Consider the following 24,047-nt stretch of genomic DNA (forward strand, 5'->3'; position numbering starts at 1 on the left):
ACTCGAACGTACTCGTACGTAATATTGCTGCAACAATGACACTGACAATGAAAAGTTGCAACTGCGAAACTGAAAAAAAGCGGATGCATCGCCGTTGTTATTGTGCAGGCAGCACCACCAACTATGACGACATCAGGTTCCAGACCGGCGGTTACTTTACACACATACATACACTGAACGAAAATGTTCTGTTTCTGCTGTTTTCATAAAATTTGCACATACATATATATATATAGAAATATTAGTAGGATTTTAAAAGTGAATATTCCCAATTTTTAGCGATCAATCGTTTTTTAAGCATAGTATTAAAAGAACTAAAATTTATAGTTTTAAAAACCAATTATTTCGTGTTCGTGTATAGAATTGATAAAGGGTAGCATATAAATCGATTTATTTTCTGAAAGTGCAAGCAAAAATGTTCCCATAACCATGGATATAACAAAAGGCGTCTGCCACGCCCATGTAAAGTTGTAGCAACAATGGAAGAAGAAGAATCTAATGCATAGCTAAACAAGTGAAATGGGAGCAATGGTGGGTATTTTGGTTGAGTTCCAGAGAGCAGCTTTGTTGGCCAACTTTTTTTTATATCTCCTTTTTTTTTTGACAATCTACAAGCCATTGTTGGTGCTGGCAAAAAATTGTATGCAATTTGACATTCCCAGAAAAACACACACACGTGTATGGGGAATCAACAACAACACTTGAGAAAACTATTCTCATGGGTGCATTTAGCCAAGTAGCAAGTTTATATAAATATACATACGCGTTTTGGGGGTGCGGTGTAATCAGTTTAATGAGCTCACACACCAGCCACGCCCACCTGTCAGCTTATTTAGTGCTATTTAGTTTGATTGCGACTGCTGCACATTTTGATTGATGTAAAGTGCAAATTCCGAATAAAACAACCAAATTGACATTTCATTTTATTATATTAGATCGCATTACAAGGCAATTAATTGGTTTGCATTTGAAATTACGATAATTAATAGTGTCTCAATCAGTTTGAAATTTGTTTCGATTGCTTCTAACCACGGCCGTTAACCAAGTAAATAATATATATAATTTCTTATTCTAAAGTACACTTTATTTAGTTATTATTTTGCAGCCACTTAACTGCGTACATATGTATCTCAAACGTTTGAATGACTCAGGGCCCTATTACTACTTTTAAATGGCACAATTAAGTGCTCAAAGTTGCCATGACAAGCGTGGAAAGTAAAACAGCGGTGTCAAAGGTTTTTTTTTTTCACATAACTGCCATTGGTCACTTAGTCGCGGGGAGCATAACATAAACTTTAATTTGTGAAAAGTGCAAAATGTTCGCCTTTGCCACTCGCCACTCGCCGTTCGCTTACTCATTTTCTATTTATGAGCTTTTGCTACCCCCCAGTTCATAGTTACCCGCATTTTTCGCCTGGTTTTTCCCCTTAAGTTTTTCCTCCCCAGCTTGTCCAACTTTATTAGCCCCGGTGGGGTGGAGTGGCAAGTGTGTCGCGAGGTGTTTATGCTTCTGAAGTTATCAGGAGTTTCTTAACCCACTGGCGACACACACACAGCACTTTTAATGCCATTTTAGCAGCATATTAACTTTTGTAGTGGAAATGAGCAGTCGTCGACGGACCCTAGATTACATTGTTGGTGTGTACACACTCATTCATCCATTTTAAGGGGGTGGCGGCGACAAGGGGTGCGTTAAGTGCGTGTTAAAACCGACCAAGCGGCGCACGCACATTGCTTATCCGCCCCCTACGCGGCACCCCGATCTCTTCCTCCTGCCAACCCATTTATAGCCCCTAGCTGGCACACTGTCTCGCTGCTCCACTCCCGCCAACTTGCAGGCAGCCAAGTAACGAAGCGTGAGCCCGGCGACCCCAGAAGCAGCCAAGGGGTTAACATACGCCGCAACACAAGTACTCAATTACACTGACAGAAATTAACCAGCATCAGATTTGTTACTCAAATTGCTATGTGAAACTAAGTAAGTTAAGAACATTGGGCAGATATCTTAAAATGGGTTTCCGTTTGAAATGTTTAAAAAATTTCAAATTTCAATATTCCAACTTAGATAAGAACTGGTATGAAGATAACAACTTCCGTTCCTAAAACCTAAAATTGTTGCCATAATATGCTTTCTAACCACAGAGAAGAAGAAAACTTGCAAGGAAATAAATTTTGGCTTATCTCAAACTTCAATTAATCTTCAATTTTCTTTCAGTGCACCCAAGTGCAATGTGTTCTTGAATACTGCCTTAGCTGCTGTTGCCTGGAAATCACAATTTATACACAATGTTGTAATATAATTTTTGCACAGCAAAACAGAAAGCAGCTCGAGTGGCACATTGTTTGCTGGCGTCACTGTTGCTCCTTATATAGTACTCCACGACAGGATCTCCCTCACTCCCTGCAACCCCTCTTTCCATTCCCCCCACCGCATTTTCCGGTTATCCTTCGGGCTCTCGAGTGCATTGACCATGGCTGTGGGGACTTTATGTGCAGTCGCTGCAAGTGCCATAAATGCAATGCGGCTCACATTTATTTACGACTATTTGATTGCACTTGCTATAACACTATGCAAATTTATAGAAAAATGCCTCTCTAGCACAACAGCTGCCCCGCACTCGACTCACTCCTTCGTTTCGGCCAGGATGCCCATTAACTTTTGCTGAACTGCGAACTTATTGGCGCATAAATGTCAATGACACGCAGATGTTTTAAACTCGATCCATTTCGAATTGTTTAAAACAGGGCTTTGGCAAAAAAAAATGAGTAATAGTTGCGGCTGTTGAAACTTTAAATAAATTGTAATTTTTAGCTACATAGCTTTGCGCTTAATGAGTCGCTGTTGTTCTTTTATTTCTTTGATAAATGAGCAACCATTACAAAATGTGAAAGTTGGAAGGCAAAAAGTTCTATTCATTAGTTTTGCTATCATTCTTGTGCCGTTCTCAGAGGAAACGATAGCAACTTATCTTTTTAAATTTTGAAGAAATTTCGGGCAACAAAATTCCAATGTAAACTGGCACCATCGGCTGAGTAATTGAATACAATTTTATCCAGTCCTGTGCTGGATCGTGCTTGGGTATCGTGTTGCTATGAATATGTATCAGTCAACGATGCATGAAATAAGCAGCCAAAAATACATAAATACAGGACTTACGCCGCGTTTCGATAACGATGATGCCGCGGGGGCAATGTTGACGTTGGCATAACATACAATAATTTCCGGTATTTGATAGCAGCGGCAACGAAAGCCGATGGAAGGAGCCGCTTTGCACAGCAGCATGGAGTGGAGTTTGCAATTGTAAACAAACAAATTTCATGCTACGTTGCACAAGTAACTTCACCCGCCTCCCCACCCGCCTCGCCACATAGTTCTTGTGATAAGGGAGAGCGACGGATAACATTCACAAAAAAAAAAAAAGAAGAAAGAAAGTGTGCCCAAATTGACATGCGACAGTCATAGCCGGAAGTTCTATTTTCCCTCTTTTTTCCGGTTTTTGTGTAGTTTATTTGATACTCTTGGAGTGTGGGGTATTTTGGGTTGTTTATATACTCAGTTAGTTTATTATATTATATTATGTATATTATGTAATTTATACATCTAACTATGTATACATCATAACTTAGACCCTGAACTCGGTTGCACATAAATACATGGTATCTGATAGTCTCATAACCCAACTAGTCTAGACTCTAGCGCTTTCTGCGCCACTGTTTTTTTTTTTAACAAATCGGATTGAAATCAGACTGCAGCACAGAAGGCAACCGACGGCCATGTTAATTGGCAACGCTGCCGGCTGAAGTGGCCATGAAAGGGGCAGATGGATATTGAAATCAAATGCGTTTGAGCACAATGGCCTCGCCCTGTGATTGCGATTGTGTGCGCCAGTGGACGGAGTGGTGGAGCTGCTCCAGCGGAGTGGGTGGATGACCCCGTCCAATCTGCTGCCCACGCGGCTGCGGTTGGATGAATCCATTTTGCATGCGTGGCGACATGTGTCAACTTCTATTAAGTTACCGTTGGTCATTCAACCCGCGGTCACCGACAGAGTCGCCTGCAATTTTTCAGTCTCTGCGGTCAGCAGTTGTTTGTTAGAACGGGTGTTTCACAGACTGTCTTTTATTTTGTAGTTGCGATGTCAAGTTGCACGGTATTTTAGTGCTCTGACTCATTCTCATTTCTTATTACAAGGTGTGTAATGCATGACTTTAACTAATCACATGAATTAAAACCACGTACCTTACATATTCAAACAGTATTGGAAGTATGCAGCATAACCATAACTACGTAACATGCCACCATACCATATAGTATGTAGTGATTGATAAATATTTTATTACTGCTAGTACTATGTAGTATTGGGTTAGAATTTTCCGATGAAGAAGCCTTCCTGCAGCAAATTTGCCTCATGCCAAATTCCGATTAATAAGCCACTCCCCCTCTTTTCTACACAATACGATCCGCTTATAATTTAACCATAATGGTGCCCCTACTCCTCAATCGGCAATGGAATGTGCAACGAACATTTCCAATCAAATACGATTTCGAGCATGCAAATCAACTAGCCAGCAATCGCAGTCGGTTTCCTGTCTATTACACTGAAAGGGCGGCAACTGAACTGGACGAGCTAATTACAAAGCAGCTCACCAGAAATGGGTCATCTGCATCGTTAGTTGCTGCTGAATCTCAATTCAAATCTGACCGCATAATTACAATGCAAAAGTCAACAAAAATCAAGTGCACACAGATACAGATACAAACGCAGATACGGATACAGATTCAGACACACTCACACACAAATTGCAATTAGAAGTGACAAATTACGAAACAGGCAACAAGAGCCGAATGTAAAAACTGTCAGATAAACATTCATATGTTTTATTTTGCAACTGTACAGAATGCATATTAAATTGTAATTATTTTCATACTTCAGAGTCGTTATGTATGAGTGCTCACATTTTGTTTAATACTTTCTTTTTTTAGCTGACATCAGAATAATTTGTACTCTGCAAACTTTTGTACTACTATCTTTTATGTTTTTTTTTTTGTCAGTTGTCTGAAAATTGTTGTTTGCCAACCGCACAACAATTGCATTTGATAGAGGAGCGAACACACACCGCTCCCCGCACCGCTGGTATGGAAATTGCGGTTAATTGAATTCACTGAACTGGGTTCACAGTCAGCTGCTACTGCCGTTGACCGCTGCCCCATGTGCGTGGCACATTGTCCCCCCTCCAGCTCCTCCTCCTCCACTCACCATCCACCACCCACCATATCGCCATATGTGAAAATTAATTGAAGTTGTGCAGTTTTATGGGGTTTCGCAGCGCTGACCAACGCAGAATGGCGGACAACAACCGGCGACAACGACAACTACCAAAAATCTCGCATGACTAACTTTTTATGCCCCACCTCATACCGCCGGCCAAAAAAGTATGTTTGATGGGGGTGGGTGTTTTACTTTTTATAAGCACGCCGAACCGTTTTTATGAGCACCACACCACGAACACCAGCACCACCTCAGAAATGACAATGTCCAGTGTACACAGTGTTTATTATTTTTACGCTTTACTTTTAATTGACATTTGTCCCAGCATAATGAATCGCTGATATGCAACATGCCAACTTTTCATATTTCATGTTTGTTCAAACTTATGCCTTGTGTTTTTGTCCTTAAACACGAACGGAGTTTTGTATTCAATGTCAGTTGAATCGAGTAAAGCTGTGCTCTTGCAAATTATATTTAAGACTTTTTGGTTTATTAAAAAACTTAAACTTGTTTAATTACCTAAATGTATTTGGCTAAGCTCTGTTAAACTAATCTTTGTTGCACAGCCCTCTTTAATATCACACTTAGTATGCACTGCATGCTGCTATGTTCAGTTCCGTGCTGCTGCCCTCGACTCATCCGCGTAGTCATCCTCCGGCACTCCGGATTTATCCATAATGTCGCTTCTGTGGAGGAGGGCCTCTGCCCCCTTTTGGCATCCGAGTCGTCAGTCTGACTCATTCTCCTCGCGATGGCTTCTTGTGATACACTTCGTTTGGTTTTGTTGCTCGTACCCCTTTTGTTTGATGTTATGCAGAGTTGTTGTTCGTGTTGCTGTTGGTGTTCAGTCTATGTGGCGTGAAAATTTAAATTAGATTTTAAAATTTAATAAATGTTTTGGGCAAATGAAAAGGTGCGATAAGCAACTCACGTCGCAACACCTTTATACCTGCCACCTGACAGCTCACCTTCAGTTTTCCGCCGGATTGCTGCGAGTGCAGTTCAGATCAGAGAGCGTGAAAACATTTCGCAACATTTAAGTCGCTTTTAATGGCTTTTTTGTCTAGCTGGGTGGTACTGGGTACCTACCTGTACCATCATCATCGCCATCATCATCATCATTGCCATCAGCATTCTATGACAGACAAACACACCAGATGAAAGTTCCCAGCCATGACATTGTGTGTTGCTCTGTCACTTCAACGGGGGGTTGGGGATATCGCTTTTATTTTTCAGCAGCTATTTTCGGGATGGGGTTGCTGCAACTAGATTGCACATTTGTGTTGCATGCCACTTTGATTGCCATGCCGAAACGCAACATGTCTGCGAATTGGGTTGTTATTGCCGATATATCACAATGAAGCAATCTGTCATCATAATCGTCCGATATGGAGAGGAATGAGGCGAGGGATAGCATCTTGCTCTTCATCTAATGTGGTCATCAAAAACGCTGACATTTTGACGTAGAGTGCATACTATAAAGTATACAATATACGATAGTACTCTGTTTTCACACATTTTTAGCGATTAAATAAATAAATGGGTGAATAAATGTTTATTTTAGCTCTTCATAGCACTTTAGATTAGACGGCAAATATTTTTCTAAAATATAGTGGGATAGAATAGAACCGAGACTAAGCCGCATTTATTTTCGCATTGTGCAGTCATATTCAATGGGAGACGCAAACAGACTGAAAAGAAAAACAAATAAATATAAATTGACGGAAATTAGATTTATGACCATCATAATTTCTATGCAAGGCTTAGTGGGCATGTCAATTTAATCTAGAAATAAAAATTAAACAAAGGATTTTTGGCAAATATCAAAATATTTGGTTCTTGAATAAAAATATTTAGGGGTTGCTGAGACTAAATGACTTAAGTAGAAACTGCATAGTTTGGCTTTTCTTGTACATATTTTGTATCAAAAGAATCTTAAGCAGTCTCCAAAAACCGAGATCCTTTTTAAATGCATTTAATTTAATAAATGTCCTATATACCCTGTATATTCAGCGCTCACCAAATGCGAAGTACCAATAGCAAAACCGCATCATACGAACATATCAGGACGAAATGAAACGGTGAAACGATTTTATTGACGCGACAGAATGGGACAATCGGGAGTGGATGCGAAGGTGGAGGAGATGTGCATGTTGAACAATTCAATTTACCACAAACTCGTTATTTTGGGGAATCCGGCCAGGATTCCCCCCGAATTGATCCCCTTAACCCGTAACCCCATAGCCCCATAGCCCGCACCCTGTTCGTATCCACATCGCTAGCACCTGGACCGCGGACAGCGCTCAAACCAATAATTGTAGCCGACAGGTGTGGACCCCGAGTACGGAGTACTGGATGGCTGGCTGGGTGGCTGTCTGGGTGGGTGCAAAATGTATTTAAAATCTGTTGGCGTCATCAACGAAATGGGGACATTTTCTGGTTTTTCGGGGTAGATGGCCAGCACTCTACGAATCTGGCAAATATTTATGCAAATGTTTGGCTGCAGTACTGTTGCCACTCTTATCCAAACTGTCCAGGTGACAGCAGCACAACGGGGATGCGTTTGGAGTCGAGTCCGCAGGCGAAATGGGTCCAAGGTTTTGGGTGTGAGACGTTCGTGATTCTGTCCGAGAAATATTAAATTAATCGTTGCGGTTGACGTTGCACAAGATGCCATTCCTGCCGAAAGGATTCTACTTTAAAATATCGTAGATTCTCTTTCAACGAAGTTACTCTGATTGCAGAAATATTCCAGCAAATCAATCTACAATGAAATATTCCGTTTTATAGAAATTAAAAGTGCTAAAAAGAAAGAAGCAAGAAAAATATAGTTTTATCTTCAGGTATATATTGCACAAATATTAGATTTTAGATTTCAAATAAATTACGTGTAAAATGCGTATGGAAACACAAGCTGGGTAAACACAATGGCACGAAAAAACCCGAAACTTTTACAATCAAGAGTTAAGCAGAAGTTTATAATATCGTGCGGCCACATGGCGTATGCGTAATGTGTCCAAATGGGGTTTACCAAGCATTACATGACTCCAGAAAGTGGGCAAGCATGTGGAATTAGGATAAATATATATAAGGACCAACATACGACTATGTGCAACATGACAAGCATCAGCTAGAGGAAGAATCTGGTTGCTTTGGCCAATGTCTTGGAGCATTATTCGTGCGGAATCTGTAGAGGACTGCCTGCAGTTGATGTCCTTGCAACAGCTGCAGTACCAGACGAAATTTAAACAATTTTAAAATTCACACACACACACGTGGTGTTTACCAAGGACATTGCTCTCTGCCCAACTTCAAAATATGCATAAATCTTGTGCTGAAAATTTATATTTACATGTTGCTCGTGCTATTTAACAACATTTGGTCATCACAACCAGGCCGGGCCAGGCACATTATAGGGCTTCCTCTTCCTCTGCATTCCTCTGCACTTCAGTTGCTGCGGCTTCCTCCGAAAGTTTTGCGTTTTAACACTTTGCAACTGTCCACTGCGTTTTGGGTGGATGTTGCCGGAGTTTCGGCTACAGCTTGCTACAAGTTGTTTGTTTTATTACAAGTGCCAAATAATTTAACTGCTAAATTATTAAATTTCCCTGTGAATGGTCGCCTGTCTGAGTTGGTGTGTTCATGTGGGGGAATTTGTGTATATTTTTATACATACATATGTGTAAGTTGGCTGCTCTCGTTCGTTGTGCTCGTAAATTTGCTGGTGACCAAGCGCCTTGGGAGCCCAGTGTCAGTTCAATGGGCCATTTGGGGAATCTGTTTGTTCGTACAGACATCCATAAATACGCACATGTTTGTGTTTAATTAAAATGGGCATTAGGTTGTTGGGCTAGTGCCTGCTCACACAAATATATGTAAAAATACATCATTTGATTCGGAGATGGATAAGGCAAATACTGTGCAGAGAGTACCCCATGCTGTGATTGCCTTCAATAGGCTCTAATTAACATGTTTCTCATATGCAGACTCCAACTTGTCGTAAACTCAAGGAGCGCAGCAAGGACATCGTTGGAAACCGCAACCCTTGGATAAAACGGGGCAGTCATTGAAGGGAAATCCGGGCATTGAACACTTCATTTAGCAAGTTTAAATTGAAGTGAAAATTGCGGTTAGTCGGGAACCCAACACTGCTAGCAAACTTCGAAAAAAGTTGAATGTTTATAAGAATACAACTTTCTTGTAATAATGTGTTTTTTCTCAGGCACCAAATTTGCTATATGAAGGTGTAATTTCGTTAATGTAAGCTTTAGAATATCCTAATTAGACGTGGTTTTTCCCAGTGTAAAAGTACTAGCACCAACCTGTAACGACAAAAGCAACATCAACCATCGATTATGGTAGGCAACCTCTCAAACCAGACTTTTAGCCAGGATAGAAAGGAAAGCTGAAATAGACGGCGTTTGTTAGTCGCCCGCTGGCTGTCATGCGGTCTTTTTTAAGTGCTTTACGGTTTATTTTCAGGACATTTTCGGGACACGGTGGGCGGAATTTTCGAAGGGGTGTCAGCCACTTGATAATGACGATGACAACGACTACGACATTGGCAACTCTGTTGTCATAGGCGACTGTAACTGCTGCCAAACACACAAACGTGGCCTCTTATGTCCTGTGGCTCGAAAACGTAGCAGCCCCTCGAGTGTTCCAATTGAATTTGAAACAAGTTTCGAATTGTTCGCATTGGCCAGAGAGCTCCCTAGTGCTATTGACTTTGTGTAATACTGATCAGAAATCGATGGTATTAGTGTTGTGCCCGGATTATATTCTGCCTAAATGCCGAAGTCCTTGGTAGTAAAGCCAGAAATAAGGCATATTCTGCTAAAAATATATAAATAAATAGTTTAATCCTGCCTGTCTAGCATTTATTTTATGGAGCAACATGAGCCCTCATGAACTCAACACCTCACACAAAGCTAGCAACATGACAAAGGGCATAATGCACTTCTTAACAGTGGATTATACTTGGGGGAACCTATAGACTATAACCACAGCCATAAACCACTTTTATCATGGCCCTGCACAAAGATTCTCACTCCTCAGATCGACCGTTCACCACCCGCCCAACATTACTGGCCATCCTTATTTCGACTGGCCGACTTACTTGGCCGAATCACCGTCCCTCCCCCCTTTTGGCCAAGTGGGGCAGGAAACTCCTTTCTGCTTATCTGTCGTCTCGCTCTGGCAAAAGGCAATGCCAAAATTTCAAACCAACCGGGCAAGTAAATATTTCCAGTTTTCGGCCACAAATGCAATTGGGCTTGATGATATTTGTTGCTTCCGTTTTGGTTTGCAGTTGAGGAAATGAAGCTAGTGCAGTTATTTTCTGTACTACACTGTTGTCTTAAATTGGTAAAGGTATTTATTTATTTCACAAATATTAACCAAGATAAACAATCGTTTGGCCTTGCTTTAAGCTGGCTAATTTTTGGGATGCTATCTTTTCTGTTTATGCTAATACTTAAACGTATCATTTTCGCTAGAAATTGCTATTTTTTGCGGTATACAACGTTACTTTCAGCTGGCTTGGCCCAACACTCTATTTTGTCAATCACTATCAGTTAGGCCATAAGTTCCAAGTGTCGTAACCAGTTTTCTGCGGCCCCCTTCAGTCACCTGTCCCTACATTGATATAAATGTATACAAGTGTGTGTGTGTGGGTGCGTGGGCTTTCAAACATGTACAACCGAATAAGGTTCTCCATTTATTTTATGGCCAAGCTGCATGCAATGAAAATTCCCAACAATTTGGTAAGCCCACCACCATTACACCACCATTCCATTCCGCAGACCTCGTCCATATGGTGTTGGCCACATTCTCCGGATTGGGTGGTTCAATATACCCACATTTGTGCATTCTCGGATGTCTTATCAGTGCCAGCCTTAGGCACAAGGCTCCGAACATAGTTTAGTTTAAAATTCCGGGGCGTATTCCTCGTCCTCGATGCGAAATTCTGTGTGCCTGTGTACCAGGTCCTGCGTTCAATGTCAGGCGGCTGTCCTGGTCCCAGTGGTAGTTTGTGCTTTGTGTGACAAGTCGACATATTTCTCTTGGTTTTTGGACCGGGCTTGTTGATATTGCACTTTGCCTTGCATGCAAAATGCTGCCTACAAGGAGTTGAAGCAGCTGCACACCAAAGGAGCAGGTCAAAAGCCAAACAGTTGCACTGCCGAATGAACTTTTCTAATTCCATGAGCCATGAGCAGCAGAGCAGCCAGGAGGAGAGCCACTAACCTACCCCAACCTGCAGGACTATCCACAGGACCAATCAGGCTGGGATCCTGTGGCTCGTTTCCATTTGCCTGGCAGGGGAAATTATTCCGTCGTTAATTAGTGCCTGATAGAGACGAGCCCATACATTTGGCTTATTTCTAGACCATTTAGAGCCAGGCATCAGTGCTCTGTCGTTTCGGAAACTTTTTCTTTTTCATTTGCCCCAAAGTCATACCAGGAACCGCCGTCACCATCGCCATCACCATCACCACCATCATCATCATCATCATTGTCATCGTCATCGTAGTCGATGTCCTTGTCATCGACCGCCTTTAGTTTGCACTTGACCACAAATTGCTTGGCTACCGTTTGCTTTTGCCTTCTAACTAAGCTTTTGTCGTTCGACTTCAACGTCCATTCGCACAGATACAAATTTTGTTTATCTTTTGCTGGCACTTGAGTTAAGTCGAGCTGAGTGCAAAGTTACGGCTGATTGGAAGTGGAGATGCGGATCCGGATGCGAAAACGAATACGAATACGAATTCGAATGCCAAGCTGAGTTCTGACAGCTGCGACAATTAGGCTTCTATCCTTCTGCCTTCGAGTCCTTTGTAATTTGAAGTCCTGCATTGAATAACTCAATTTGAGTTGATTGTGACATGTTTTCCGGCTAGCAATGCAAGTGAATATGAAATTATTTGATTATGATTGAATTTCGTAGTTTTAATTAAATAAATTGGGGCAAATCATCGTTTACTTAACTATTCAATGTTAATAATACCAAAACTTAGCAACTTTCTAACCTAATTGAAAACCATCTTTTCATATTAAGCGCACATAAATAATTAATGCCTTTCCACCACAAATCTATTGCCATTCAAAGACGAATTTACTCCAAGTCACCCAGCATATGTAGAAACCACAAAAACTCCATGCATACGTACCGTATCACTGTTTTGATCAATGTATTTAATATTAATGTGTTCTCGTGTGACTAAGACCAGATGAAGAAAAACTACGGAAATGAGAGAATCGCATTCGAGGATGGATGGGTCGTAGGGTGTAATTCATTCAAAAGAAGGCCAAAAGGCCGGGCCAGAAAAACTAATTTGTATGCGGAAGGCAGCGGGTGTCGCCAAACGGACGGACTTTCGTTCTGTTGGACGTTTTGTTTTGCTTTTCGCCATGAACGCGGCCAAAATGCGTAATCTTTTTTGCTGGCCCAACGTGGCTTTGGTTTTCCTGAGTGTGGCTTTATGCGAAAGTGCCAAAGCGCAGGTGACGACGATGACGGCGACACTTTTTGCTGGAAAAGTGTGACAACAACGGAAGGCTGTCGCCACGGCCAAAAGACATTAGTTATCCATATGGGCGGGTGGATGGTAGGTCATGGATATGGGCCCCTTAAGACTTATTTAGAGTCCTTGGGCGTTGAAAAGCGTTAAGATGCCAATGTATACCAATGGAATGCAAACTAAACAAAGACGAAATACAAGAATATCATGTTGCAGGGAATTAGAAAATATAATTTTAATTAAACTGCACTTTTCAGTTCGATTTTGTAAATTTTGTAAATGGAAGCCATAAACCAATTTAAATGTATGGAAAAAAAGGAACAAGCTTATTAATTTGATGATGTACCCAAAAGGAACTCGGTTCTTCATTTTTCATAGCAATCATCGCTGAACAATTGCGCAAATTAAAACATTTTTAATTAAGGCAAACATAAAAAGCGTAACAATTGTCGGGCAAACAAATTAAGTCTAAGCTGGCGAACAAAACTCGCTGACGATGCTCGTGAGAACGCATGTGGGGCCGGAGGGCGCGGAGGGGCTGGATAAACAAAAGAAGAAATGATTAAATAAATAAACAGCAGCGGGAACGGTAACAACGTGGTAATCAAATCATTTACAAAATAAAAGCAAATTAGGGAAAATTGCATGAATTGTGCTCCCGACATTTACACATCAGCAGCAGCAGAAAGCAGGGAAAATTTTTGCGATGATTTTCACTTGTTAGTGGGAAAAGCAGCGCCAGCAGCAAACTCGCACATGCCACGCCCATGTAATGTACGCCCACGACTTGGGGCACAGCATTTATTACGCCCAGATGTATGCTATATTATTTTGTGTTTTTCGCAGCAAACGCGCAGTTTTCAGATTTTTCATCAGTGTCGTTTAAATGACAAAATTTTTAGGAGATTTATTAAATTTATTACTTATATTTTCCTAAAAAATAAAATCATTTTCGCTTAAATAAGCTTAATAAAATATATATGTCATTGAAATCTGAAATATTCGTATTGTATTTCGTTTAAAACTAGATATATATTTATTGGTGCTGCTTTTATTTGTGGCACAGCTGCACATTTAATGCCTCATTCACATTTCTATATTTTCTTCCCTTCAACGTCTTGGTTGCAACTGTGTGAGTTTGTGAACTTTTTGTTGCCTCGAATATTTGGTGTTGCTTATTCAGTTATGTTGAATTTTTTTGCTTTTCGCTTTGCCTGCTCCTTATTTTGCTTTTAAAGCGTCCAAATTGTGTAAAGCGTCTGTTATGGCCTTTTTGGGGTGCTGATTCAGTTTTGGGGCATTCTTGGGGGTGGGCTTGAATGCTCTTTGTGTATGTGTGTGTATTTATGGGGTCTTTCGCCCTCAATTTCATTTGCAATTGAATTTGGGATTATTTTTCATTTTTGCTTGCGCATCTCACACACACACACACTCGTTCACACTGGCGCAGTAAGCAAAGGCCACAAGTGGCTTGAATGGGTCCATGGTCGTAATTGGGAGCCGAAAGTGGGTGGTGGTGGGTGGAGGTTGGGCGGTGTTAGTGGCATGAAGCAGTAAATGGGGAAGTTGGAGGCAAAAGCCCAGCTACAAAAGCCGCTTGCATGTCTGAACGTCGTTTGTCTCCGACTCAAGCTGAATTTTTCCTGCTTCTGGTCTTCTTACCACATACCCAGTAATTTAACCAATTTTGGGTAATGTGCATATGTGTTTTTAATAAACATAAATACAATAGTTGTACACTTGTTATTAGCTAATGAAAGTTTAATAGTAAACTAAGTGGGGTCGTTGAATGAAATACTTCCAAAAACCAATACCACTACCCGCTTACAGGGTATGCTGTAGTTTTGCAACTTAACTTTCAAGTCTGGCTCCTTTTTTTTTTGTGTGTAAGGCTGCCAGGACGACAAAAACCCAAGCTTGCCTGAGCCCGACTAAAGGCAACGGAAGTTGTAAAATTCATAAGTCGAGCGGGCGAGCGCGTGGCTTTTGTTCAATTGGCGCAACAAGGAAAAGGCACAAAAAGCAAAATAAAATCTGAACAAATAAAACGAAAATTCTGCAACAAAAAAAAAAAAAAAAACACGAAAAACATCGAAGTAACAGTGGAAAATCTTGTACAAGTGCAAACGTCGATCTGAACTGCAGTTAAAAGATGACACAAAAGTGCACTTTAATCTCTGTGCAGAAATCTCTACGAGGCGTTGGGCGATGCGATGCAGTCAAAGCCAAAGCGAAATATGATTGAAGTGTCCTCGCGGGGGGGGATGGTGGTGTGGGGGCTAAAAGGATGTGCAGGATGCTGGAGGCTGTGCAAGGAATGTGCGACAGCAAATGAAGGCAGTGTCGAGTGCACTCAGAAATACAATAAATGCAGCTTTCTATTTTATTTCAAAAAATTATCTTTTATTTCATTTTCTCCTTTTGCACTCGACACTTTTAAATAAGAAGAATGTGAGAAGGAAGTTTTGATATAATTCTTTTAGGAAGACAAGTCTCTTCTGTTAAAACGAATTTCCAATTGAAATGCCACAAGCAAATCAATAAATTTCATAAAAATATAAAACAACTATAAATTAGTTAAATTCCAAGAAATCCAAGAATATTTATGTGTATATTAATGAGAACATTTAAGGGTCCTAAAAAAGGCTCATTAAAGAAATTAAAAATTGTAAAGATAGCTATATCTTGTATTAAATTTATGAATTTTTTGTATTTTCTCATACATAATAACCATTCAAGCAGACAGCGACATTCTTTAGCAAATCCTGCTGATTGCTAATCCCATCTTCGTTGACTTTCTCTGTCTGTAGGAAAAGGAGTTACCGTGGAGCCCAGAAGCATGGGGCACGAACCAGGATGGGGATGGGGATGGGAAAAAAAGCAGACTTTGAGTGGCACAGAGAAATTGGAAAAATGAAATGTGCTGGAGACGCGCGCTCTATTACGCTGGCGATGGCGATGGCGACTCAACAGCTGTTGATTGAAATGGGGAAAAAAGGGTTTTGGTAGGGGGGTTGGCTTAGTGGGTGGGGGTGGGGTGTGGTTCAGTTGGTGGAAGGGGTCAAAGGCTGCGACCTAGCTAGCGTGGCATAAAAACCAAAAATCAGACAACATCTTGGGGTTGGCTAGGCAACATCAGATATGTCGATTGAATGCAGCCAGAGCCTCCTTGAAAACTCATAAGAGCGGCAGCAACAATAAAAAGCTCGACCTGAAAGTGCGGGGAAAAGCGAAAAGGAAATTCAAGCAGAAGGCGATGCAGCAAAATGAAATAAAAACAGGTCATTGGAGTAAGAAGCGGCATGCAACAAAATAAAACATTGCTCATGCCACAAACACACACACACATATATATAAGTTTGTATGTAGGTTTGTATATAGTATGCAGCATGTAGAAGGCAGCGCACTCGAGGGGCTGCCTTTGATATGCAAATTGCATGCCACTGTGGATTTTCCGGCGCCTTCCTGAAGGAGCACGGGGCATTTACGGAAGCTGTGCCTGCTGCGGCTTTGCTGGTTTCTCGAGGGCTTACGTATTTAGTGGCTCCCTCCTATGTCTATGGCCACGGCTTTGCCCGGAGAAACATTCCACCTGCATCCCGCTGCACTGGCGAAAATATCATATGAAATGCAAACAAAATCTCTGATTTTAATATCAATTATTATGCTATTGAGTAGAAACTATAGATATGCCTTATATATTATAAAAAATATAATAAAAATAATTTTTCGATTATTCAAAATTGACATTTTTGATTAGATTCATACATATAATATTATACTATATTATACATATAGTGTATGCCAGTTTCCTACTGTAAATGTTTGGCGAGACTTCTGCCTACTACAATCAATTGGGAATCACTATCTTGTCATTATTAAATGCTTACTTAAGACATTCAGTCACTACATAATGTTTGAAACCGTTTGAGAGAAGCCAACCCACTTCCGTTTCCGTTTTTGGTGCACTTTCGATTGCTTGTTGAATTCCCACTACATTTTTTGCAGTCTACTGATTTCGGCGTTGGTCGCGTGCTTGGCCACGTTGCCATTCTGCACTGAAGTACGACAACGCCGCCAAAATGCTTGTAATAAAGACAAACAGTTTGGCAATGGCCAAGTAAAAAGCGAGCGCGAAGAAAACGAAGAGGAATAAGCAAATGCATAATGGTAATGGCAAACAGTAGCAACCCAGCAAACTTCATGCCGCCCCCGCTCGCTTGACACAATGGCATCAGGCAAATAAAAATTTATGGCGCCACTGAAAGCTGCAACTGCAGCAACGTCGTTTCCACTGGGTGGCGAACTGGATGGCTCAGCGAACTGGACAGCGGTCCTTGTTGTGCTGCCAGGATGAATATCCTTGGCATTCGGGTGCCAAGAAAAGAGCGTTGGCAACTGGGGGAACCTGCACCCTGTTGCCCTGTTGTTATGCCTTTCGAGTCCTGGGCGAAAGGGTCCTCCAAGGATCCTCGTGGAATGCAGAGAGGATTTTTGAGAAGCAGCCAGGCGGGTGGCATAAATGATGTTTAATGAAAAGTGCAGAGCGTCTTCGATGTTGCTACAGTTGAATTCTTTGCCGAAAAGCGTTAAAAGCAATGTACTTTCAGTCCATTAATTTTCATTAAATTGCAAATATACATAGGTAATTTTAAATGGAAAGCCCTAGGTAATTTCGTTTTAAAATAAAAACAGGCTATATAACTAATTAAAGTTTACAAAAGCTCTTTCGCTAGCATAAAACTTCAATTATGAAAATCAAAGTAAATAAAATGCATTCGACTTGTTAATTGAATCGATTTCCCCAGGCTATACCCGCAAATGGAAATACATTTCTGATGGAATTTCATATGACATTTAATTTTATTCATTTAGCTTAACTTACAATTCGTTTCAATGCCCCAGATATTCGGGGCCAGTTGTCGTAACTCAGAAGATTATTCTGGAAATGAATGTAAATGGCTGAGACCATAAAACTCGTGCAGCTTTTAAAAATGTGCACCACTCTGTGGTACAGTACTTTATTCCCTTTTCCGCCCTGTTGCATCCCATTCCCCCTGCGCTCTTTTTTTCGGTTTATTTAATGTTGACAATCGCGATGAGGGGGTAAAACGCCAGCGAATCGCGTGCAAAACGCGTCCTCGCATTGTGGATAAAAGGCAGCGGCAGACCGCGTTTCTCCGACTGCGCTTAAACAATAAAACAATAAATTTTCATTACCGGCTAGCGGCTATTAACAGTTTCCGCTGGCCAAGACAATGCTCCGCCAGGAGCTCCTGGCAAAGCTGTAAATATAATTGTTGATATACTTTTAAAGTGCAGCGGGCGCCAAAAAGAAAAATGCAAAAAACATTCTAGTAGAATGCCCCACCTTTGAATCGCCACAGCGATTTTTCCAGCTTCAGTTTGTTTTTTTTTACTTTTCACTACAACTTTTACGTAAACATTTCACTTTGGCATTTGCATTAACATTTTGTTTTTTTTTTTCGAATATCGCTTCTGCGTGGGGCTGCTTTTAATTACATTTTTGTGGCTTTCACTTGGTAGGTCATAAATAATTTTACCCATTGAATTTGGTAGCATAGGGATGCACCAAAATGCCGAGCTGCATCAGCAAATTAACATTCCTCATTCCGACTTTAATTTCTTTTATTTCGGTTGTGTCCATTCTGGCGAACTTACTTCCCTCATTCATTCTTCGCTTCTGTTCCTCTTTGCAGGTCACGTGGCCGGCTGTGGCATCACGGATGAGGTCTCTCAGTGGATGGAGAACATACAAAATTCAGCCGTCGAAGAGTTGCCGGAGCCCATGTCAAAGGACTACCAAAAGCTCCACCGGAAGCAGCTGCACAAAAAGTCCGCCCCACAGCAACAACAGCAGCCCCATCCGCCCAAGAAGTACATCAGCGGGGATGAGGACTTCAAGTATCCCCACCAGAAGTACACGAAGGAGGCTAACTTCGCCGAGGGTGCATTCTACGATCCATCGACCGGACGTCGCCTGGGCTCATCCGCCAACGTGGCCGACTGGCATCAGCTCGTCCACGAGCGCGTCCGCCGGGCCACCGACAATGGTGCTGGGGATAGGGGCTCATCCGGCGGATCTGGACGCGGTCGCGAGGACAACAAAAATACCTGCTCGCTCTACATTCAAACGGATCCATTGATATGGCGCCACATACGCGAAGGCATTGCTGATGTGAGTATAATCTATGTTGCATAGTGGATATTTCTTTTAAGTTTGAAGGGAATCGTTTTGAAAATGTTTTCAGAGGGCACATCTTAAGGTTCAATATTCATTCTTATAATTTGTTTTATATTTAAGGTAGCAATGATTAATCAAAAGTTTACAAAAATACTTTGAGTTTTCCGACTTGCCAGACTTTAGTATATAGCAGAAAATGAAGACGTGTTGTTGACAGTCTAGGGGCACGAAAGCCAAATTAAAAAAACTGAAACAAAAAAGCACGAAAAAATCATCAATTTTGCAATTTTTACGAGCCAGCAGACTTCTCATGAAAGTCAAGTGCACATAAAACAAGAGTGGTTCAAAGTTTCTGGAATGGGAATATCAGGGGCCACGTAGACACCGTAGTTGTTAAGCATTTTTGATATTACATTCCATTTTCAAAGAAATGTATAAACAAAAATTGTCTGGTGCCCTACACCAGGATTTCAGGGCTCCGCTGTTCGTTCATTCGTGTTAATTCATAGAAAACATATTTATGTCTGTGATACGGGAATATTGGAAAATCAATAAATGTATCTGACAAATTAGTACAAAATGCAAATATTTGTTTTACACATTTTTGGTTTTTGCTCAATTAAATGAAATTTAACTGCATAATTTTAGAATTCGTTTAACATGTAAACTAATCTACATTAAATCTGTAGAACATTTATTCCAACTTCATTAGCATTTTGTGGTAAAACAGCATAATATCATAACTTTAAGAAAACATTGGTGCAATCGTGAATTTGTTTACACACTTATTCAGCGGAATTTCACGCTCCATAAACTCGGCGAACCCTTTTGTCGCATTCCGCGGAGTTGCCTACTTTTTGGAGCATCTGCAGAGCGATTGGGGCTTAGCAATCATCCAATCAGCTGACCTCCTTCAGCGCGTACAGCGTATGCAATCAACCGTTATGGCCCGCAACCGTGCTCCATCACCCACCTATCGGCGAACCTCCCGCTCCAAGTCACTCCCACCCACCGCTCCCCGCATTTAGAGCCATTCTCTCGCCGCACTTTTATGTTTACGTTCATTTTTTCGCATTGTACGCGAGATGATGTCGACGTCAACATCCTCGTCAACGGAGTGCCAGCCCTATTTCCGTTTCCGCTCACGCCCACGTCCTTGCTTCCATCTCCTTCCCTTTGTCTTTCTTCTCCTCTCCTCTCTTTCTACTCCACGTGTGTTTATTTGCAATGAGTTTTGCATAATTCGCGCATTTGTTTCGCTCACTCTTCCTACGCTTTCCTATGTATTATATATCCCGATTTTTGTCGCGCTTTGTTTTCAAATCCTTGCAAGCGCATCATAAATTTGGCAGGCAGCTAACTATGTATACTTTTAACAATTGAAAAAACTATTAACATGTAATATTTACACCTTTTTATAAACTAAACCATTTTCATATCAAACTATAGCTTTCTACAACGTTTAGATATTTTTATTTGCAAGAGTATATGAAAATCGGCTTCATCAAAATTCGCATTTTCCATTCGCCTTTGCCTTTGTCTCTTGCACCCCGCGGCATTTTGATTTTTGAGCCAAAATCGGTGGAGAGCTGTTGCAGGATCCGGATGTTTTGGGAAGTGCGCATAAAACCTTATAAACTTCAGCTGAAATATTCGACGGGCTTAGCTGAATTTGCATTTTTATACAAATATATTTGCGCAGCGTTGCTTGTTGGATGGGGGAGTGTGGGAATAGGCATGGATTGGATTGGATGAGCGCCGGATGAAAGGGGCGTTTAAAGAGGTCCTTTTTGTTTGTCTGGCGTGGTGGGGGCTCACTACGCACCCGTTAACACAGATGTCAGGCGCATTTCTGCGCCATCTCCATCGCATTGCGGCTTTGGGACTACCACCCCACGAGCCAAAATAAGTCAAGTGATACCACATTAATTAAATCTGTCTACCTGTTCGTTCGGTTAACAAACAATTCCTTTTCAAACTGACAGTATTATAAAAGCAAAACGAATTATTGAACAAGAAATTAGTGTAGATACTATGATTTGGTTAATCCAAATCCTTAAGGCTGATTTTAACCATTATTTCATTTGACTAGTAAACTTGTAAATTGGCGTTAATTTTTGTCAACACCATTTGACGTGCTCTCCTTTTTGTTTGCAGCACGATCGTGGACGCAAGTACGAGGTGGATGAGAAAACGCGCGAGGAAATCACATCGTTGATTGCACATCACGTGACGGCCGTTAATTACATTTACCGCAACACAAAGTTCGACGGACGCACCGAGCATCGCAACATACGCTTTGAGGTGAGTACACAAACGCCCACCCACACCCACCCACACACACACGCACGCACACACAGCGGGAATTCCGCGGACAAACAATGATGATGCGATAAGGACAAAGCGGCAGGACCCGCCTCACAGGATCCCCTGACCACATGCGGCCATTGGTAGCTGGTTAAACCATGCGTAGACAGGAATTTAGTGGAGCGTATATTAAAGCACCATCTGGGCTCCCCAGATTATGGTTCCTGTGACTAATTGATTGTGTTAATTATAAAGCGTATCAATAAATTGTGGGTCAATTTGTCGCATTCGTGAGATTTTCAATTGTAAACTTTAAATTCATGTGTAAATGCATGAGTATCGATAAATTGTGTGTAAATGCAATCGGTTCTAGCTCAATTAGTGTAAATAATGTTTCAAAAACGAACTTTTGCGTCTCTAAAAATATATTAATTTCATTTCCAGGTGCAACGCATTAAGATCGATGACGATTCGGCCTGTCGCAATTCCTACAATGGTCCACACAATGCCTTTTGCAATGAACACATGGATGTCTCGAACTTTTTGAATCTCCATTCCCTGGAAGATCACTCAGACTTTTGTTTGGCTTACGTGTTCACCTACAGGTTGGTCATTGGCTTAGCCAGAATTTCCGGATTTATTTTATAATCTGCATTTTCTACAGAGATTTCACTGGTGGCACTTTGGGTCTGGCCTGGGTGGCCAGTGCGTCGGGAGCCTCAGGTGGAATCTGCGAGAAGTACAAGACGTACACGGAAACGGTGGGTGGACAGTACCAGAGCACCAAGCGATCACTCAACACGGGCATCATCACCTTTGTCAACTACAACAGTCGGGTGCCACCGAAAGTGTCGCAGCTTACGTTGGCACACGAGATTGGTCACAACTTTGGGTCACCTGTAAGTCTTTTAACTCTTGTGTTGCTTACATTTGGTATACGTCTTTAACTTTAATATACTCCATCCACAGCACGATTACCCGCAGGAATGTCGTCCTGGTGGTCTAAATGGCAATTACATTATGTTCGCCAGTGCCACCTCCGGTGATAGGCCAAATAACTCCAAGTTCTCGCCCTGCTCCATTCGGAACATCTCCAATGTCCTTGACGTGCTGGTGGGCAACACGAAGCGGGACTGCTTCAAGGCCTCGGAAGGTGCCTTCTGCGGCAACAAGATCGTGGAGTCTGGCGAGGAATGCGACTGTGGCTTCAACGAGGAGGAGTGCAAGGACAAGTGCTGCTACCCGCGTCTGATCAGCGAGTACGACCAGTCACTGAACTCCAGTGCCAAGGGATGCACGCGGCGCGCCAAGACCCAGTGCTCACCATCGCAGGGTCCGTGCTGTCTGTCCAACTCCTGCACCTTTGTGCCGACGAGCTACCACCAGAAGTGCAAGGAGGAGACGGAGTGCAGCTGGTCGAGCACATGCAACGGAACCACGGCCGAGTGTCCGGAGCCACGTCATCGCGATGACAAGACCATGTGCAACAATGGAACAGCGCTATGCATCCGTGGTGAATGTAGTGGATCGCCATGTCTGCTTTGGAATATGACGAAGTGCTTCCTTACCTCGACCACGCTGCCGCACGTGAGCAAGCGCAAGTTGTGCGACTTGGCCTGCCAGGATGGCAATGACACCTCCACCTGCCGCAGCACCAGCGAGTTTGCTGATAAATATAATATTCAAAAGGGTGGTATTAGTCTGCAGCCCGGTTCGCCATGCGATAATTTCCAGGGCTACTGCGATGTGTTCCTTAAGTGTCGAGCCGTGGATGCCGATGGTCCGCTTGTTCGGTTGAAGAATTTGTTGCTCAACCGGAAGACCCTGCAAACGGTGGCCGAGTGGATCGTCGACAATTGGTACCTAGTGGTTCTGATGGGAGTTGCCTTTATTGTGGTCATGGGTTCGTTCATCAAGTGTTGTGCCGTGCACACGCCCAGTTCCAATCCGAAGAAGCGACGAGCTCGTCGAATCAGCGAAACTCTGAGAGCTCCCATGAACACGTTGCGTAGAATGGTAAGGATTCGCACTGCGTTTCGTTAAAAGCAAACTAAATTGTATTACATTTGCACAGCAACGTCATCCCAATCAGCGAGGAGCAGGTCCTCGAAGCATCCCACCACCGGCGCACGAGGCGCAGCATTATCCCCGCGGCGGAGATGGTCGCGGCGGCGGTGGTGGAGGCGGCGGTCGCCACGGTGGCTCTAGGTCACACCATCAGCAGCATCCGCACGATTGGGATCGCCATCAGGGCGGTCACTCAATCGTCCCATTGCCCACCGGCGGCAGCCATTCAAGTCGCAACTCGGCGGCGAATCAAGCGAGAAGAAGCGATGGACGAGGTCCACGATCCACCAGCAGTGGGCGGCCGCAGGCTACAACCAGCGGTGCCGCGAGCGGAGCAGCGCGATCTCATGGCGGGTACGGAGCCGAACAGGCGATACCGGGTTCCATTGGTGGTGGTGTCCAGGCGGCCATTAGCAGCGGCGGTGTGGTGGCTCGGGCCCAGCTGCCGCTGCCATTGCCGCCGCCAAATGGACAGCAGCAAATGCAACAGCAGCAACAACAACTGCAACTACAGCAACCGGCAATTTCGCCGCAGCAGCAGCCGCAGCAAGCGTTCTACACGCCGAAAGGTGTGTGCCCCATTTCCCCGCAAGTAGAAAGATAGAGCGAGCCCTGAGTTGGTAGTTTTGCCCCAGCCATGCTCCTCCATTTTCTCACTCCTACCCCCCTGTTTTT

The 24,047-nt window shown here is 42.5% G+C and overlaps 1 protein-coding gene across 4 annotated transcripts in view; it reads left to right on the forward strand.

Moving 5' to 3' along the window:
• The window catches only part of LOC6617895 (disintegrin and metalloproteinase domain-containing protein 10), an 84,594-nt gene that overhangs the window by 57,868 nt on the left and 2,679 nt on the right, over nt 1–24,047 (forward strand). For 3 of the 4 annotated variants that reach the window (XM_032714020.1, XM_002042167.2, XM_032714019.1), the window contains exons 6-11: nt 18,514–18,992; nt 21,156–21,302; nt 21,750–21,910; nt 21,970–22,204; nt 22,275–23,321; nt 23,380–23,941. In XM_032714020.1, coding sequence (XP_032569911.1) covers nt 18,514–18,992; nt 21,156–21,302; nt 21,750–21,910; nt 21,970–22,204; nt 22,275–23,321; nt 23,380–23,941 — 2,631 coding nt within the window. The remainder of the gene's footprint in view (nt 1–18,513; nt 18,993–21,155; nt 21,303–21,749; nt 21,911–21,969; nt 22,205–22,274; nt 23,322–23,379; nt 23,942–24,047) is intronic. The other variant, XM_032714021.1, reaches the window with a different exon arrangement.

Source organism: Drosophila sechellia, chromosome 2L, assembly GCF_004382195.2.
Source record: "Drosophila sechellia strain sech25 chromosome 2L, ASM438219v1, whole genome shotgun sequence".
Taxonomy (NCBI): Eukaryota; Metazoa; Arthropoda; class Insecta; order Diptera; family Drosophilidae; genus Drosophila; species Drosophila sechellia.